This window comes from Heptranchias perlo, chromosome 8 (genome assembly GCF_035084215.1).
Source record: "Heptranchias perlo isolate sHepPer1 chromosome 8, sHepPer1.hap1, whole genome shotgun sequence".
Taxonomy (NCBI): domain Eukaryota; kingdom Metazoa; phylum Chordata; class Chondrichthyes; order Hexanchiformes; family Hexanchidae; genus Heptranchias; species Heptranchias perlo.
In genome coordinates this window covers 45,545,404-45,560,765 of record NC_090332.1, presented here as the reverse complement: position 1 = coordinate 45,560,765, position 15,362 = coordinate 45,545,404, and the positions used below count along the sequence as shown (strand labels likewise).

Sequence of the window (15,362 nt, the reverse complement as noted above, 5' to 3'; positions counted from 1 at the left end):
GATGGCGCGCGTTCATTACAAACTGCCGGACAGTGCCGCACCTCTGACAAAGAATCACAAACTCCTTCTTTCTCTGCCAATCTCCTCACCATTGAAAAGCGTGCTTACGCCCTATCTGAGTTGATCTAAAAGCATAACTTCTTCAATGTGTCCGCACAAAATTGAAATTGATCTTTATCATTCGCTGTCTCTTTCTCTCTTTGATCTGCAATATTCCGGATTAGCAATTGAGTACGGCATCCTTTCAAAACTAATCCTATGTAGAATATAATGCTGTTTAAAGAACAAGTAGTCACAAAGAAAAACAAACTATTTCAATTGTCAGAATAACTGCCAATCAGTGAACTTTTGTTTTAAACCACGTTCAGAATAAAATATGTTCAGATACTAGTAGGGAATAGAACTAAGTATAAATCTTACGGAATAAACACGCCCACGGAAATGTGTATATAAATCTTAGAGCTGGATTAGAAATTCTATCATGGTATCCCTCTGCTAATATGCATAGTATTGTAAATCATTGGAATGTTCCGTTAAAGTATAGTATTATAAATAGAAGCCGGTGCAATATATCCATTTACACACTTCCATTTGAACCTCAGCGCTGCACAGCCACATTTAAAATAAATCTTGCCCTTTTGATAAATTAGTTCGACTGGGTTTAATTTGTCCTTTACTCTAGACCCCAGAGGTGAAGGGTTTTGGTAAAGTTACGGGGTTCTTCAACCACTTCCCAGAGACATGCTGAAGAAACGCCAACCTTCCGAACCAAAATCCCGCTTTTCAGGCGTGAGATAAATTGTTTGTGGTCCCATGTGTGTGATCACAGCCTCCTCATTTGTCATCATAACAACCGTTTAGTGTAAAATTAACAACAACTTAACTACACCAGTTATAAACAAGATCATGCATTACGATAGATTGATGGACAGCGGGCAGCAATAATCAGCCAAGTATGGTGTGAAACAAACGATTTTTTAAAAACTAAAAGTAAAATATATCGAGTTTAATTGAATTTTTCACGTGCTCGGGTTCTGATTTGACAGATGAGTATAAGTCCTGTAAATGCATGCGCACAAAATGATATTTTTCTGTGTGTATTTCTAAATATAATTTTTATTTAGCAATAAATTCTGTTTTATTTTAAAAGAAACCTGGGCAACATTCAGTTGCCGAATTTTACACAGTACAAGATTGATTTGTATAGCTGTATGTATATAACTTATAAGCATGAAATCGCATTTAGATTGTTTTTCTAAGTTATTAAATTCTGCACATTAATAATCTATTGCAATATAATACTTTTCAATGGTGTGGAAGAAATTTCTAAACTTTAGGTTTTTTTTGATCACTGGACACCATCCTCCGCTTAAAATGTTTAAAATGTAATATAATAATTTATCATTAGGGAGGATGGGGCAGTCCATGTTATGTATTCGTATGTCTTATTAACAAATCCTGTCAACAAACACTTTAAAAACTAATTAAAGGAAATGGACAAAACATATAAGATTGATTCAAATATTTTTCCTGGTCAAGTAATCCGTTTTGATTACTGCTAATGCTTGCCAAAATCCGGATCATATACCCACCCGTTACACAGTATGATAATGCCCAGTGTGAAATCTTCCCATTAATATTCATTGTCAGCCGCCGATTTAACCCTGTTATGATGACTGAACTGCTAAAACTGACGATTGCCTTTAAAAGACCATATCCTGCCGTAGGTGGGATTTTAACTTAATTCTTCTTTCTTTGATTTGAAACCACTGAATATCTAAAACGTTAAATAACACAGACAAAACCTTTTTATGCAATTGGAAAGGAGTGTGTTGTTTTATAATTCTAGCTTTATGTGGGCACCGCCAATGACCTGCTTCTTTATATTATAAAGACTGCTAAGCATTATATATCATGATGCAGTTTCTGAAAGGTTATTGACTATGAGATGTGCATAGGTGGGCTATGTATTACATTTTACTGAAGAATTCAGGTATTTTCTGAAAATGACTTGCGGGAGCTTTGGTTATTTGGAACGATTTCAATGAATCCTGTAGCGGTTGGCGGGCTATATACAATTAATTTAGATTCTGATCATCATCTTATGTGTAAATGAATCCCAGTGTCCATTACTCCTCCCACCCCAGCCCCAAAAATATAATTGCCTTGTTTGCTAGACACTCTGTTTTTCCCGCATTACAACTTGATATAACAATGTAAAGAAGCTCAAGTAATTTTTGTCAAAGTGAAAACAAATTTGTTTTGTACAATGGCAAGGTCAATTTTTCACCACTGATTTATTTACTGCTTAAATATATAAAGTCTAGAAACGCTTTGACGCACGTTTTCGCTCAGCATTCTAACTGGTTGCAGTATGTTTCCAAAGAAGTAATGCAATTCGAAGTGAACCTCCTATGTAAAGTGGTCGCTGGCCGTTTAATAATGTGCAGTAGTGTTATTAAGAATGTTTTGTGTGTCTGTGCAGGGCTATAATTCAGCTCTAACAACAGACTGGCTGAGTGGAGTCCCCCTGAAAGGGTCGATGCGGGGCTTGGCAAACGTAACCTTTTGGCTCTCTGCGCCGTCCATCTGTCTGCACTTGAGTCCAGACAGATTCAATAGGTCCTTGTGTGTTTCTGTCTGGCCGCAAAAAGGTGAAATGATCTGTATCTGGACTAACTAAATGTTCAAGTGTTTACCAAAGTAGTGATCGTTGGATTAAAAAAAACTCAAAAGGATGTCAAACATTGATGCCTCTCGTGATGTATGGGAATTCCAGGATATTAAAAGCAAATGGTTAATATTGTTTTCTTAAATAAAGAAACCAACACTACAGCACACCTTGAGAATGTCTGGGATCATAAAACACCTGTAAAATGCATTGAAATGGAGGAAACAGCAAATGAAAAATGGAATATATTTATTTATAAGAAGCCAAATAAACTTGTTTTCTTATTACCCACCAAAGGGAATAGATTTAAAAGGTTATTGTTGGTTTTGACATTTTTTTTCAAAAACGGAATAAAGTTACAAAACTTTAATTTGAGGCAAAATGTAATCAATTACTCATAATACGAAATTATATGCAATATACGTAAACATTCCGAGAAAATGTAAACGTATTAGAATCCTGTAAAGACAATATTGTGCTATGGATTGTACAAAGGCCAGTTCATGAGCAGTAGAAAGAGGATATGCAGAAGTCTGCATATCTTACAAAACAAAATATAGCCGCGAGCAAATATTTAAATGCCATATATAGGACAACGTCGGCATTTGGTTGTACAGCTTTAAAAAGTTAAGAAAAAGAAAGTAAATGGATTTTAAAAATCAGCAGTTTTACAATACCGTAAGGTAGCAATAGTTTTACAATAGATCGCCCCTAGGTTTTGGGGGGAGTGCTCACTGTATATCTATCCTAATGAAAGGTAATTGTTTTCATGTTATATGGTGGAAGCCAAAATCCAGTTTTACGAGTTTCTTTTTTTCTCACACCTGGACGGGAGGATGGGGGAGGGGAGGGGAGACGCAACACAGATTCAGCTACAGACAAAACAATCTTTGTTGTACTACTACCTCTCGGTTGCCTGTCTCATCTTGAACAAAGGCAATGAATATTATAGCACCAGATCCATATGTATAACATAACACACAGCATGCATGCCACCAATTACGTTTGGATTGTACAGCAGGGGCATTTCAAACGCTACACTTTCTCACTCAATTTTGTATGCCGAGACACACATCTTTTGTTCGCGATTAGTTTTGGTACAAAGCCTACACGATTTGCACTTCTGAATATAGTGCAAACGTCATCTGAACGCTTTCTGCTCAAGTGCCTCCTAATATGTGGGATGGAATATGGAAACTTGTAATTGACACTCATTTTTACTGGCAAGCGCTGGCACGTCTTCAAGACACTGCAGACAATACAAAAACATCGCTAAGTTCGCCTTTTTCTTCAATAGGTAGTGCAACGAACCTTTGCATTAAAGCTCACCGGATCTGTAGTAATGAGAAAAAAATGTGAAAAAAGTATTGTATTATTGCTAATAGGTCCGCCTTGCCAACGGACAGACACTAAATAGTGCACTCAGTTCAATGCAGTGAAAGCAGAGAAAGTCACGTGCCACAATTGTCCACCACCCAATAATTTATTAAAATCAAAATACTGCCGATGCTGGAAATCTGAAATAAAAACAGAAAATGCTGGAAGTACTCAGCAAGTCAGGCAGCATCTGTGGAGAAAGAAACAGAGTTAACGTTTCAGGGCGATGACCTTGGCCTGAAACGTTAACTCTGTTTTTTCTCCACAGATGCTGCCTGACTTGCTGAGTATTTCCAGAATTTCTGTTTTTATTACAATAGTTTATTAAAATGTATTGTCTCTTTTCGTAACAAAAACGCGTTTCAAAGCACAGCATCTAAGAGCAATCGATTGGTTGTCATATCGCAAGCTAAGACTCTCCCTTTATTTCCCTTACAATTTAATTAAACTTTAGAATTATGCAAGCCGCTGACCACTGACCGATGTAGCCATGTAGATTATGCAAAACATTTGATTACAATCAGCAACAACAAAGCCCTGATCACTGAGCAAGGGGGGAAAAACTTCTGCAATACCCGGTCAGAAAACAAGGCTTTTGTTTAAAAGAAAGTCAATTTACTAAATGATGTAGAAAAAAATGACAAAACAGCAGAGTGGTTTGATTTATTTGGCGAATGGGTCGCGACTGCTAATGCCTGATCATTTACATATTGAAATGCGACCAAGCGGACACTCAATTTTCCTGCCCATGTTTTGCACATGGCTCTCTCGATTTTCAAGCAGCCAGGTTACCTCGCAACGCCCCTTGAGGAGGTCAGGCGGTCGATTCCGCGTTGATCAATTTTGACTGCAAGGCATCAACATTATGAAAAACACCCTGGCACCAGATGGAGCGAGGTCTAGGTAAAGGTCAAGGTTAGCTCAGCCTGCTATTGAATCGGCTGCGTGATAGATCGTTGACTTGCTTTGCTCGGAGGCACCCATAGGGGTTTCTGCGAATAAAAGGAGTCACAAGTGAAACGCTTCGACGCTGCTCTGAATGCTAAAATAATTATTAGGATGCATTAAAAAAATACGAGTAGCCAAATTCTTCTTTAAAAAAATACACACACCGATATACGCTCGGTACATTTATTAAACAAATCAGCCGACTTTCAGTATACAGCGCCAGTCATTGGGTAGATGGCATAAAGTTATTGTTAGTGAGCTAATCAAAAGATGGAATTAACTCCTTCATTACAGACTTGTCCACAAAGTAATCATCAGATTCACAACTGAATGCGCCCAACCGCCCCCCTCCCTTCTCCTCCAACCATTCGATCGGTGGTTGGGGATCATTGTGCTGGGTCGGAGTTTCAGTAGGCGGACGTTACACACAAAAGTTACTTTTATTTGCCCGCGCCGATAGTTTTAATAACGAAAGAGTAAAGAATCGAGAGCTGCGTTTTTGTTTGGCTGGGACTCGGCAATAAATGGATCAGCTAGCTCAGTTCAGTAACTACTGGACAAGATGGCAGATAAAAGCTGACCAGGTTAGCAGCCAGCTCCCAGATGCAGATTAGATCAGAAATCATTTTGCATTAGAAGTGGGGGAGGGCTGCTGGAAGGAACTTGGCTCTCTGGCAGTTCTGCAGCTCTTTGCCCTCGCTCCCTATAAATTTACAGGGCCCTTTCCTGCAGAAAACCGCACGTTTAAAACAAAACAACCTCCAGTCATTTGGAATTCTTACAGAGGGGAAATGTACTTTCACCGTTTTAACAGAAGTGCCATCCACCCTGGGTTAGGAGTTATAAAACCATTTTGTTTTATATCCATGACTTCAAGTAACCTAACTTCCTCCTATAAGAGAGACCGTACAGCTGCAACCGCAGATCTTATCTGATCGTTGAGTGTCAGAGTAAAAATAGTTAACCCTTCAACCACTTGCTACAGCTGGTGAAAAGAAAAAAATGGCGCAGTTTCTGTTAACATATCCCACCATTGATCACAAATGAGTTCAATTTCACTTCTGCTGCCTGAACTGTTTTGTTGGCCACATTCACGTTCAGAGCCCTCCAGCTAAAAGCATTTATACTCCATAAAAAAGCACCATCACATACACAAGGTTACGTCTGGGGGGCACAACGCTCATACTTCATGGAAACAATGATTTAAAACGACTCTGAAATCTTCCATATTTTACAGTCCCCGTTGCATCAGTACAGATTTATAGTACAGTACAAGTTTTAAAAGCAAGATTCCTTAAACTACCTGCTCCGATAGTTATCTCGCTGAATTCCCCAGTCCTGTTTTCGCGATAATAAATTCTTCCTCATTTAGGATTCTCTAATTGCAAAGCGTTATGTTACACATGATTTTTTCTAGTTTGTTGGGCAGATTTTGTTTTAAATCGGCAGGGAAGGGCAGATTTAGAAAAAAAAATGTTTTATTTTATATTGATTTATCAGACTTCCAGCCATCGCATTTAATGAAACCATCCAAGTATCACCAGGGGCAATAGAATTAACATAGAATCATTTTTCCTGAAAAAAAATCATATGCTTTGAAATGTTATTACTTTTTAAATAAAACGGTCGATGCAGGTGCAACATCTTCAAAGGTTACTTGAAAACACTTTTTCTCACCTTGCATAAATAAATAGGGTATATGTGTCTCGAAACGAGAAGCAGCATTGCTATTTTAAACATGATTTGCATTCAACTCAAATGCCTGTAACTAAAATACCTGCAAATCCATTGAAAAACGAGAATGAACTATGTGAAGATCAATTATTAAGCCGCTCTCGGTTTAACATACTGTATAGAAGAGCGGCACAAAGGGTAGAAAAATAATAGGATTAGTATTTTCACTTTGTGTTATAGATTCACTTTACTTGGTGCATTTTCAGTCTTGTGAAATATCTACCGGTAAGTAACCGAAAACGACAGAGCTGTGGTTAACAGGTAACGTCACGGAAATAGATAGTCGAGGACACTTTTTATTTACAAAATAAACATGATATAATATATATATATAAAACTACATACGCACAGAAAGAGTCAGCAACCTCCACGATCAGTTGCTTTTGTGCGATAAAGTGAAAGAAACCCATTGACTTGATTTATGATTTTAATTTAAAATTATATACAAATGTAAATAAATATTTACTCTCTATCCATCTGCACAATCTGGGCATCGAAATTGCAATGGTCTGTAATTTTAATCCTCGTTTTGCTATTTATACCGTAAAAATACTTTTCAAACATTGTTCATTTTCCCAATAATTAGCTTAATGAATAATGCCAATCTTTGTAGGTGACAATAATAACAGACACACACACACACATATATATGTGTGTCTTCTCATTTCTGATGCCCTGTACTTATGCAGAAGAAATGTAAGCTCTCTGCTTCTTTGCGTGAATTTGGCCAGTAACCCTGTGCCCATGAGTTGCAAGCAGCCCTGAGCTGGCAGAGAGAGGGGGAATGGAGTGGTTTTGAGAGACAGAGAGGGGGGGGGGGGGGTGATGGATTGATTGGAAGCAGCCTGAAGCAGCGCCTATTGGATCGCTGGAGCAGTGTGTGTGTGTATGTGTGTGTGTCTCACTCCCTCTCTCTCTCTCTGATCACTGGGGTTTGTCCAGCCCCGTGTCCCTGGGTATGTATCATTGGCTTGCTCTCTCCTCTCGCCCTGCCCAGCCACCTCCTGACGTTCAAGTTCGCGGGCACGTCACGTACGCACTTGAACTTGGTGGTTTTAAAGCCATGACGGCTATCCCACAATCCATCTCCATCCGCCATCTTTGTATTATTTCTAATTTATTTTATGTCAAGCCATTGATGAAGATATTTTCTCTGGAGTCTCCTTCTTCCCGCTCCCGATGTGACCGAGCATGTCTCGCCGCAAGCAAGGCAACCCTCAGCACTTGAGTAAACGGGAATTTTCACGTGAGTAGCTTTTGATTTTTTTTTGTTGCACTTTTCTCTCTTTTTTTTACAAAGCTGGTAGTTGCCCAAATGAAAGTAGAGAGAAGAAAAAAAAAAGATTCTTAAAAAATGCAGGAGGGGAGAGAGCGGAGCGGGGCTGTGGAGCGCTGGACGTTTGACAGCAAGCGGTCAAGTGGTGAGAGCGGAGCGGAGCCGGAGAGGAGCGCGGGGCAGCTTTGTACCGACCCAAAACTGGCCGGCGCCGATTTTATATTTCCCCAACTCCTTCTCCTTGAAGAAAAACATGAGGACAAACCTTTTCCAAAAGTGCCGGTGTGCAGCCCGGGAGAGTTTGCGATCAGCCCGGGGTTTTTTTTTTCCTTGCTGGCGTGCAGTGAATTTGCACCATTGATCCTCCAGCCCCAAAGGGCATCCGATCTACGTGCTGTCGGACTGAACATTTTATTCGCCTCTTTCTCTCTCTGTCTCTTTTTGTCTCTCTCTCCTCTTTTTTCTCTCTCACTCTCTCTTAAGCCGAGTGTGAAATCGCCGCACTTTATCTTCGCCCGCAACTTATTTACCTCTTAACTTCGGATTCCCTCCTCTTACTATATTTTTGGAAGATTTTCAAAAAGCTGGAACTTGATTGTGATTGGGAAAAATCTCGTGCTGAATGTTTACAACAAGCTCCGGCTCCGCGTGTGCGGAACCTCATGGAAAGCCAAGCGCCCGTGCGTTTCCCCTGCTGCTGCCGCCGCGCTATTTAATTTTATATTATTTTAATTCCCCACCCAATAAATAAAAATAATATGATCGGCAGACTCCGTCGGACGGTTTAACTCTTGGTGTTAATGTAACCCTCGGGCAGACACTGAGTTTCAGGGCTGTGCTTTTTGTCACTCCGGTCTGCACACACGTGTATTCAGTCTGTGCACTGCGAGTAGCTCTGATAGACCGCCCGGCGTTAGCCCCCGAGAACCCGCCCGGCGTCAGCCCCCGAGAGCCAGCCAGCCCGCCCGGCTTCAGCCCCCGAGAACCCGCCCGGCTTCAGCCCCCGACAGCCGGCCAGCCAGCCCGCCCGGCTTCAGCCCCCGAGAACCCGCCCGGCGTCAGCCCCCGAGAGCCCGCCGGCCCGCCCGGCTTCAGCCCCCGAGAGCCCGCCCGGCGACCGATCACCGAGCGGGGGCTCCCGTGCCCACAGACCCGCCTGACCTGGAGATCGGGGCTCAACAAGGAAGTTCGATGCATTTCCTTCCTCCCTCCCCCCCCCCCTTTAAAATGTTAAGCAGCTTGGCTCGGGAGGGGGAGGTTTATGCGCCTTTTTCTGTGTGTGTGGAAATTACTTTTTTAATGTTGGGGGAAACCCATCGGTTTCTAGTCAGATTCTCGTGTTGCTGCCGCCTCTCGGGTCGCGATCGTCCAGTTCTCGTGGCTTCAGATTGAATTACTTACGTGGAAAGAAACGGGACGGGGTTGGCGGGCTAGTTTAAAAAAAAAGACCGGAGAATAAAATGTAATCAATTTAAAAAGTAGAAGTTCCCTCTTTTTTTAAATAAAAAGATCCCCTTTTCTTAATTCAATGGTTGTAGAAAAGTGTGCATTTCCTTCCAGCAAGCAGAGAAGAGGAGACAAAATAAACGGAGTAAAAAGACGATTCCATTGTATGTGTCAATAAAGATCAGACTCTCGGCTTTCTATATATTTTTATTTTCAAAAGTCCACATTGAATTGTGTAAATGTATCGTATTGGCACGGTGGTTGTAGGGAGATGTGTCAAGTTGTTTAATGGTGAGTGTGAGGAGGGGAGGGGGGTCGATGTTGTTGATTCGTGTCGCTAGGAGGCAGAGTAACATCAAGAACAAGCCCAGTCGGCAGGCTGGAACCTGCACAAACTTCAACACCATTTCCTACCAACTCCTCTGATTTCTTCCCCCTCCCCCCACCCCCAACCAAAAAACACTAAACGAAATTGAAAACTCCCCAAAATACTCTCCGCTTCAATGGCCGTTTCCCATCTGATGATCTTTCAGGTAAAGGAATCTTTTTGAAGCTAAGCTTAGACTGTTAACCTGCATGAGGGCTCGGCGCACCGAGATGCACTGGCCTGAAGTTCACTGTGTGTTGAGTTAAGACGGACCAATCACTGAATAAAAAACACAGTTTTAAAAAATAATAATTCAGCTTTCCGATTGCAATACCACCCCCTCCCCCCCCCCCCCCGATAAAAAACGTGGATCAAAAGAGAATCCCTTTTTTTTCTTAAATAAACACTATTACTAATATAAAAACAAAGTTGGTTCAGTAACAGCAGCCGGTTGTTTGTTGTGTGGATCTTTTGCTTTGATCCACGTGTGTGGAGTGTGGTGATCGCTGATCGTTTTATTATTGCGGGGAATGCTTTGAAACAAAACACAAGCCCGAAACAATGAGGGTGACTGGAGCCTCGGCGAGCAAGTGTTGGTTTTTATAAGACCCACTGCTCTCTCTCTCTCTCTCTCACCGAATACTTCCATAGATTTCACCCTGTACTTTGCATCGTTCGTAACTTTATTGCCATTTGCGTCTCCTTTTCGAGCCGACGCTTCCCGGTAGTTTGGCGAAGTAACATTTGTATAAAAATCAAACGAGGCTTCAACAATTTGCTGCAAGCTCGTCCAAAGGTAGTTGCGGACTCTTCTATCGAGATACGAAAATACATCGTCATATTGTTTGTATAGATTTTGACAGCTGATACGCGAGATTTTATTGGGAAGACAGTAGTGTAAATACTTTAAAAACACTTGCGGATTTCTTGAGAGCTGAACGTAAAGGTGTTAAACTCGCCTGACTCAAGTGTGTATGTCTGAATTATACTGTGTGCAATTCTCCCTTACTCTGTTTTAATAATAATAACGATTGCAAATAACCGAATGCTGATTTCAAACCTTCTGGTATCGTAAATAAAATATTTGTTCTCACTATTTGGAACGGTGTGGTTTCTACTTTTATATTGTCAAGAACGACAACATACCGTTTCTAACTCTGAAAGCTATATTAAAGCCCAAAGTCAACCTTCTAGGAGTGGTACAATATCAGCTTAGTACAAGTAGCAATAAAATTACATCTTCAAATGCATAAAGCTGGATTCATAAGTGTTGAAGTGTGGAGTTTTAATATTTTGCTGCAATAAAGCTGTTAACCTGGATAGATGAAGCAATAACTCTGTGTACACACATTCTTCTGCATATTTATGAATATTCACTAAACTATTTCAAATCCATTGCAAAATGTAGGACTAATCACCTGGATTAAAGTGCATGGCTCCTTTACTGATTTTGTGATTTTAAAATCAAGAAATTGTTGAATTACTACATTTGAGTCTTATGTGTTCTTTTTCTTAGGGTGTAGCCTTACCACAGGTGCCATTTGAAAATAAAACAAAAGAAATTTAAAAAATCCGCCTTCAAAACAGATCAGTATTGTAATTTCAAAAAAAATCATAAAAAGACAAGAAATTTGTGCCCTTTCCTTCCCCTTCTTCACAAGTTTCTGTTTTCAGTGAGCTTAAAAATAAAGTTTGCAAGATAATTCTTCCATAGTTACACACAATATTTTTCTCTGTGTCAGTGAAATCCCATTCAATTGTCATGATACTTCTAAATGAATTCCCATTACAGGCAGATGTGGAGTGCAATTTGTACATTTTTACTTATAATATTTTAATTTAATGACCTGTATTTAAATATCTTGGAATGTAAATTTTATGAATAATTTGTAATTGTTTTAATGATAAAGTGGCATTTGTTTTTAATAGTAGATGGCTCAGTTTCAAAGTTGGTTTCCAGGTGTGTGAAGTTGGGGAGGTGTATTCACATTTAGTCTAATTAGGAGTCATGAAATGGATACCGTAAGGTGGTTGGCTCTCTCACTACCAGGGACCAAACTTAAACGGTACTGATCAAAATTCTATAGATGCAGAAATGTTTAGTAAACTTCAGAAGTCTGTTAATATAGAATTAAAATCTGTGTGTGATTCTCTGTGGTTTCAGGTAATTAAAACCAATTTGTTAGCTTTCTGTGAAAGGGGTTATGATACGTTGCAAAGGGAGGGCAGCCTTTCCAATGCTATTAACATTTATGGTAAAATATTAATAAATTAAGTGTTCAGTCCAGCTAAGTGCAGACAAAAACGGTATTTAGGTTCCCATCAAGAACCTTTAACAAAAGCAGCAAGGGAGGCAAAAGCCCCCATCACAAAGCCCATCCCCGGCATGTAGCGCTGTGTAATGTGAAGCCACCAGCTGTGTGGAGTAAAACTGAAATAACCAAGCCAGTTCCTTGGTGCCAAGCAAACCCCTTTATTGCTGCAATATGTTTTTTTTTTTAAAAAATCAAAAATAATTTTGAGGGGGAATTAAAATCCTGAAAGGTCTCTTGCTGTAATTCCACTGTACTTTAAATACACAGCACTTCCCAAAGCAATCAGGTCACTGATAGGGAATGTAATGTTACATTTGCTTGACCTTCTAGTAAAATTTACTCATTTATACTTGTATGTTTTTCTTTTTGTGGGAGAAGGAGATGCATTCTAAATCACATCATGCTGTTCTGAAAACTTCTATGCTTTTGTACATTTATAGCCGTGCTATGATAAATTTCTCCTGAGGATCTGTACAGTTCAAAGGAAGAACAGAGCCCCTCTTCCTCCAAATACAGCTGCTCATATTAACCTGTTCTGTTACTGAAACAGCTCTGTGGGGAAAGAAAGGATGGAGTTAAAGCTATTTGCTGAGAAGAATCACCTGATTTACATTATTTTTGCTTTCTTTTTGTATTTCTCTGCTGTAGCTGATTCCCTGGAAGCCATTCTCACAGATGAAGAAGAAGAGCATGGCACCTTGGGAGCTCCTGAGGGTGACCACGACCTCCTTACCTGCGGCCAGTGTCAGATGAATTTCCCACTGGGGGACATTCTAATCTTTATTGAGCACAAAAGGAAGCAATGCAATGGTGGCCTCTGCTTGGACAAAGCTGTGGATAAGCCACCGTCGCCTTCTCCCAGTGAGCTGAAAAAGGCAACCACACCTGTCGAGGTTGGCATCCAGGTCACACCAGATGATGATGATTGCCTATCTACATCATCCAAGGGAGTTTGCCCCAAACAGGAAAGCACAGCAGCAGGTAAAAAAAAAGCAAACAAAACACACACTCCTACACAAACAGAAACAAGCAGAGAAAAGAAAAACATGAGTCTTGTTATATCCTTTTTTTCCTGTTTTTTTTCTGCTTTAATCAAAGTGCTGCTGCTAGTCCCGAGTCTGTATCAGCTGTCAGCGTTTGCACTGTAATTAAACACAGCCCCATGGCAAAGTGACATGGGTGACCTTGACTTTAAGATGCCATTTATACTAGCCAGGCCAGAGTTAAGAGGGCAGTTGCTGAAGCGCACAGACATGCTTATTCGAAAGTTTAAGGGCATGTTGGAAATTTCAAAGGTTGGTTTGACAGGAAAGGCCACTCGATGCACCGTGCCTCCTCAGTGGAATGATAAATGCCTCTCGTACTCTCTCTGTTTTGTGATGTGGTTCTGACAGATGTATCTTGATTTTTCTTTCTGGTGTGGTTTCCTCTGCTACATTTCACCCTCTTGGACCTTTAGCTTGTGCTTTCTCTCTGTCTCTCACTTGCTTGTGTGTCACTCTGTCTATCTTTTTCTTTCTCTACTCTTTCCATTTTTCTCTCACATTCTCTTGAGAAATTGTGTCAAATCAAAATTCACTTTATTGTCTTTATTTAAAAAGAGTAATTACAGAAATTCCACAGCAATCTTCTCCTCTGAATAGTTTAATTTTGTTTAAATTTTTTTGTGGTTAATCATGTTCAGACTATTGGTAGCAAAAATACCAATGATGTAAAAATTAAAAAAGCTTTTTTCTTCAAGTTTATACTGAGTGTAAATGATAGCTATATTCTGTTGTAATGTTCAGTTCTTTAACTCTGATTTGAAATAATCAAATCTCCATAAATCCTCTCTGCAGGTGTTTAGTGATAGGAAACTTGAAAATAAAAATTGGAATCAATTATTCCATTCTAGGTCAGCACCTTTAACATCTGAGTTGTGACTTTAAAATTTTTTATTAAAAATGTTTTTGTTTTGAGCAAAAGTTCGACAGTTTATACTTAATATGCGCCTTGTTTCCCTGTGACTCTGAGTTCTGGTTCAAAAACTTCTTATTTCTCTTTTTAAACAAAATCTTAAGTCTGTATGCATATTAGTTCCTTAACTATCAAAGCTGTATCTAATCCAGCTTTGTTATAAAAGCTCACAGTTTACATAGTTGCTCTAATCATCAAAGATGCAAAAAATACCAAAAAAAACTGCTTCAAGATAAAAGGTGCATTTCAGATGATAGTTACTTAATGACAGCTAATTATACAGGAAGATACCCAGCACATACTTAAAGCAGAAAAAATGCTTTTATTTAGATTGAAAATTGAAGTTCAGATTTTCACCTCCTACAATTAGCTTCTTTCTTTCATTGTTTAGATAAATTATGTTTCTACCTTTTTTTGTGTGAAGGTTAGTGGGCTGCATTATCATTCCAATAAACGTGAAGCTGCTATATTGCTGTGAGAAGTGGGATAGAGATTCTTTGAGGGGACAAATAATGCAGTGACCATTTATATGTGCTGTCTGAGATGGGAAGGAAAATGAACACAAATACAGGGCATGATTAATGAACCAGGAGCCTGGCGGAAGTGGCTTCTAGCCTTTAGAGACTGAAAAAGCCATGCTATATCGCCAAATATGGAGTATTGCTTGAGTGATGCAACCTCCTATTTACATATCGAGGAAAGCAGCTCAAAAGACATACCACACAGCCACCATCAAACAAATGTGATCCAGATTGCTTAGAGTGGACCCTGAAAGTCAGGAGAGTGCACAGTAGATTTAGATGCATTGGACAGCAGGCACACAGACATGCACTAGTACAACAGGCGTTCAAACTCACACATGGGATGTATTGATATACATAAGTCGCTTCATCCACATGAAAAAAGGAAGACAAGCAATGTTGCCTTGAAACAGGCATTTTCAGGAGTAAAATGGTGGTAGATGTTTTGTTAGAATATTAAATTATTGATAGTTTAAGTTGTAAAGAATTGAAAATTCTGTAACACAAAACATTACAAATGTGCCTTTTAATAAGCAATATTTTACAAACTTAGCGATGTGTCTATGCACTTAAAAAAAATACAATGTACATATATAATATAAAAACATTTGAACAAAGCTAGAGCTCCCTGCCCTGGCACTTTCCCACTTGCAGTTGTTGGAAAAGTTTGAACTGTTTCTCTTAGACTTGATGAATTTGTTGTAATTTCACAGCCTACAGTCACAAAATTGTTGTCTCTGTATGTATTAAT

The 15,362-nt window shown here is 39.6% G+C and overlaps 1 protein-coding gene and 1 long non-coding RNA gene across 5 annotated transcripts in view; one reads left to right on the top strand and one right to left on the bottom strand.

Annotated features, from left to right (window-relative positions):
- Positions 1–2,996: 2,996 nt before the first annotated feature.
- Positions 2,997–8,493, bottom strand: LOC137324588 (uncharacterized). Of its 2 annotated transcripts, none has more exons than XR_010963674.1 (3): positions 8,272–8,493; positions 4,841–5,040; positions 2,997–4,005 (listed from the first exon to the last, which is right to left on the bottom strand). It is a non-coding gene; the product is annotated as an uncharacterized lncRNA (long non-coding RNA). The 2 variants fall into 2 exon arrangements; XR_010963673.1 differs by lacking the exon at positions 8,272–8,493 and adding an exon at positions 6,300–6,379.
- Positions 4,923–15,362, top strand: part of bcl11aa (BCL11 transcription factor A a) — a 175,601-nt gene continuing 165,161 nt past the window's right edge. For 2 of the 3 annotated variants that reach the window (XM_067989044.1, XM_067989042.1), the window contains exons 1-2: positions 7,847–7,976; positions 12,783–13,115. In XM_067989044.1, coding sequence (XP_067845145.1) covers positions 7,922–7,976; positions 12,783–13,115 — 388 coding nt within the window. In that variant the 5' untranslated portion in view covers positions 7,847–7,921. Of the gene's footprint in view, positions 4,952–7,846; positions 7,977–12,782; positions 13,116–15,362 lie in introns of those variants that run through there. The other variant, XM_067989043.1, reaches the window with a different exon arrangement.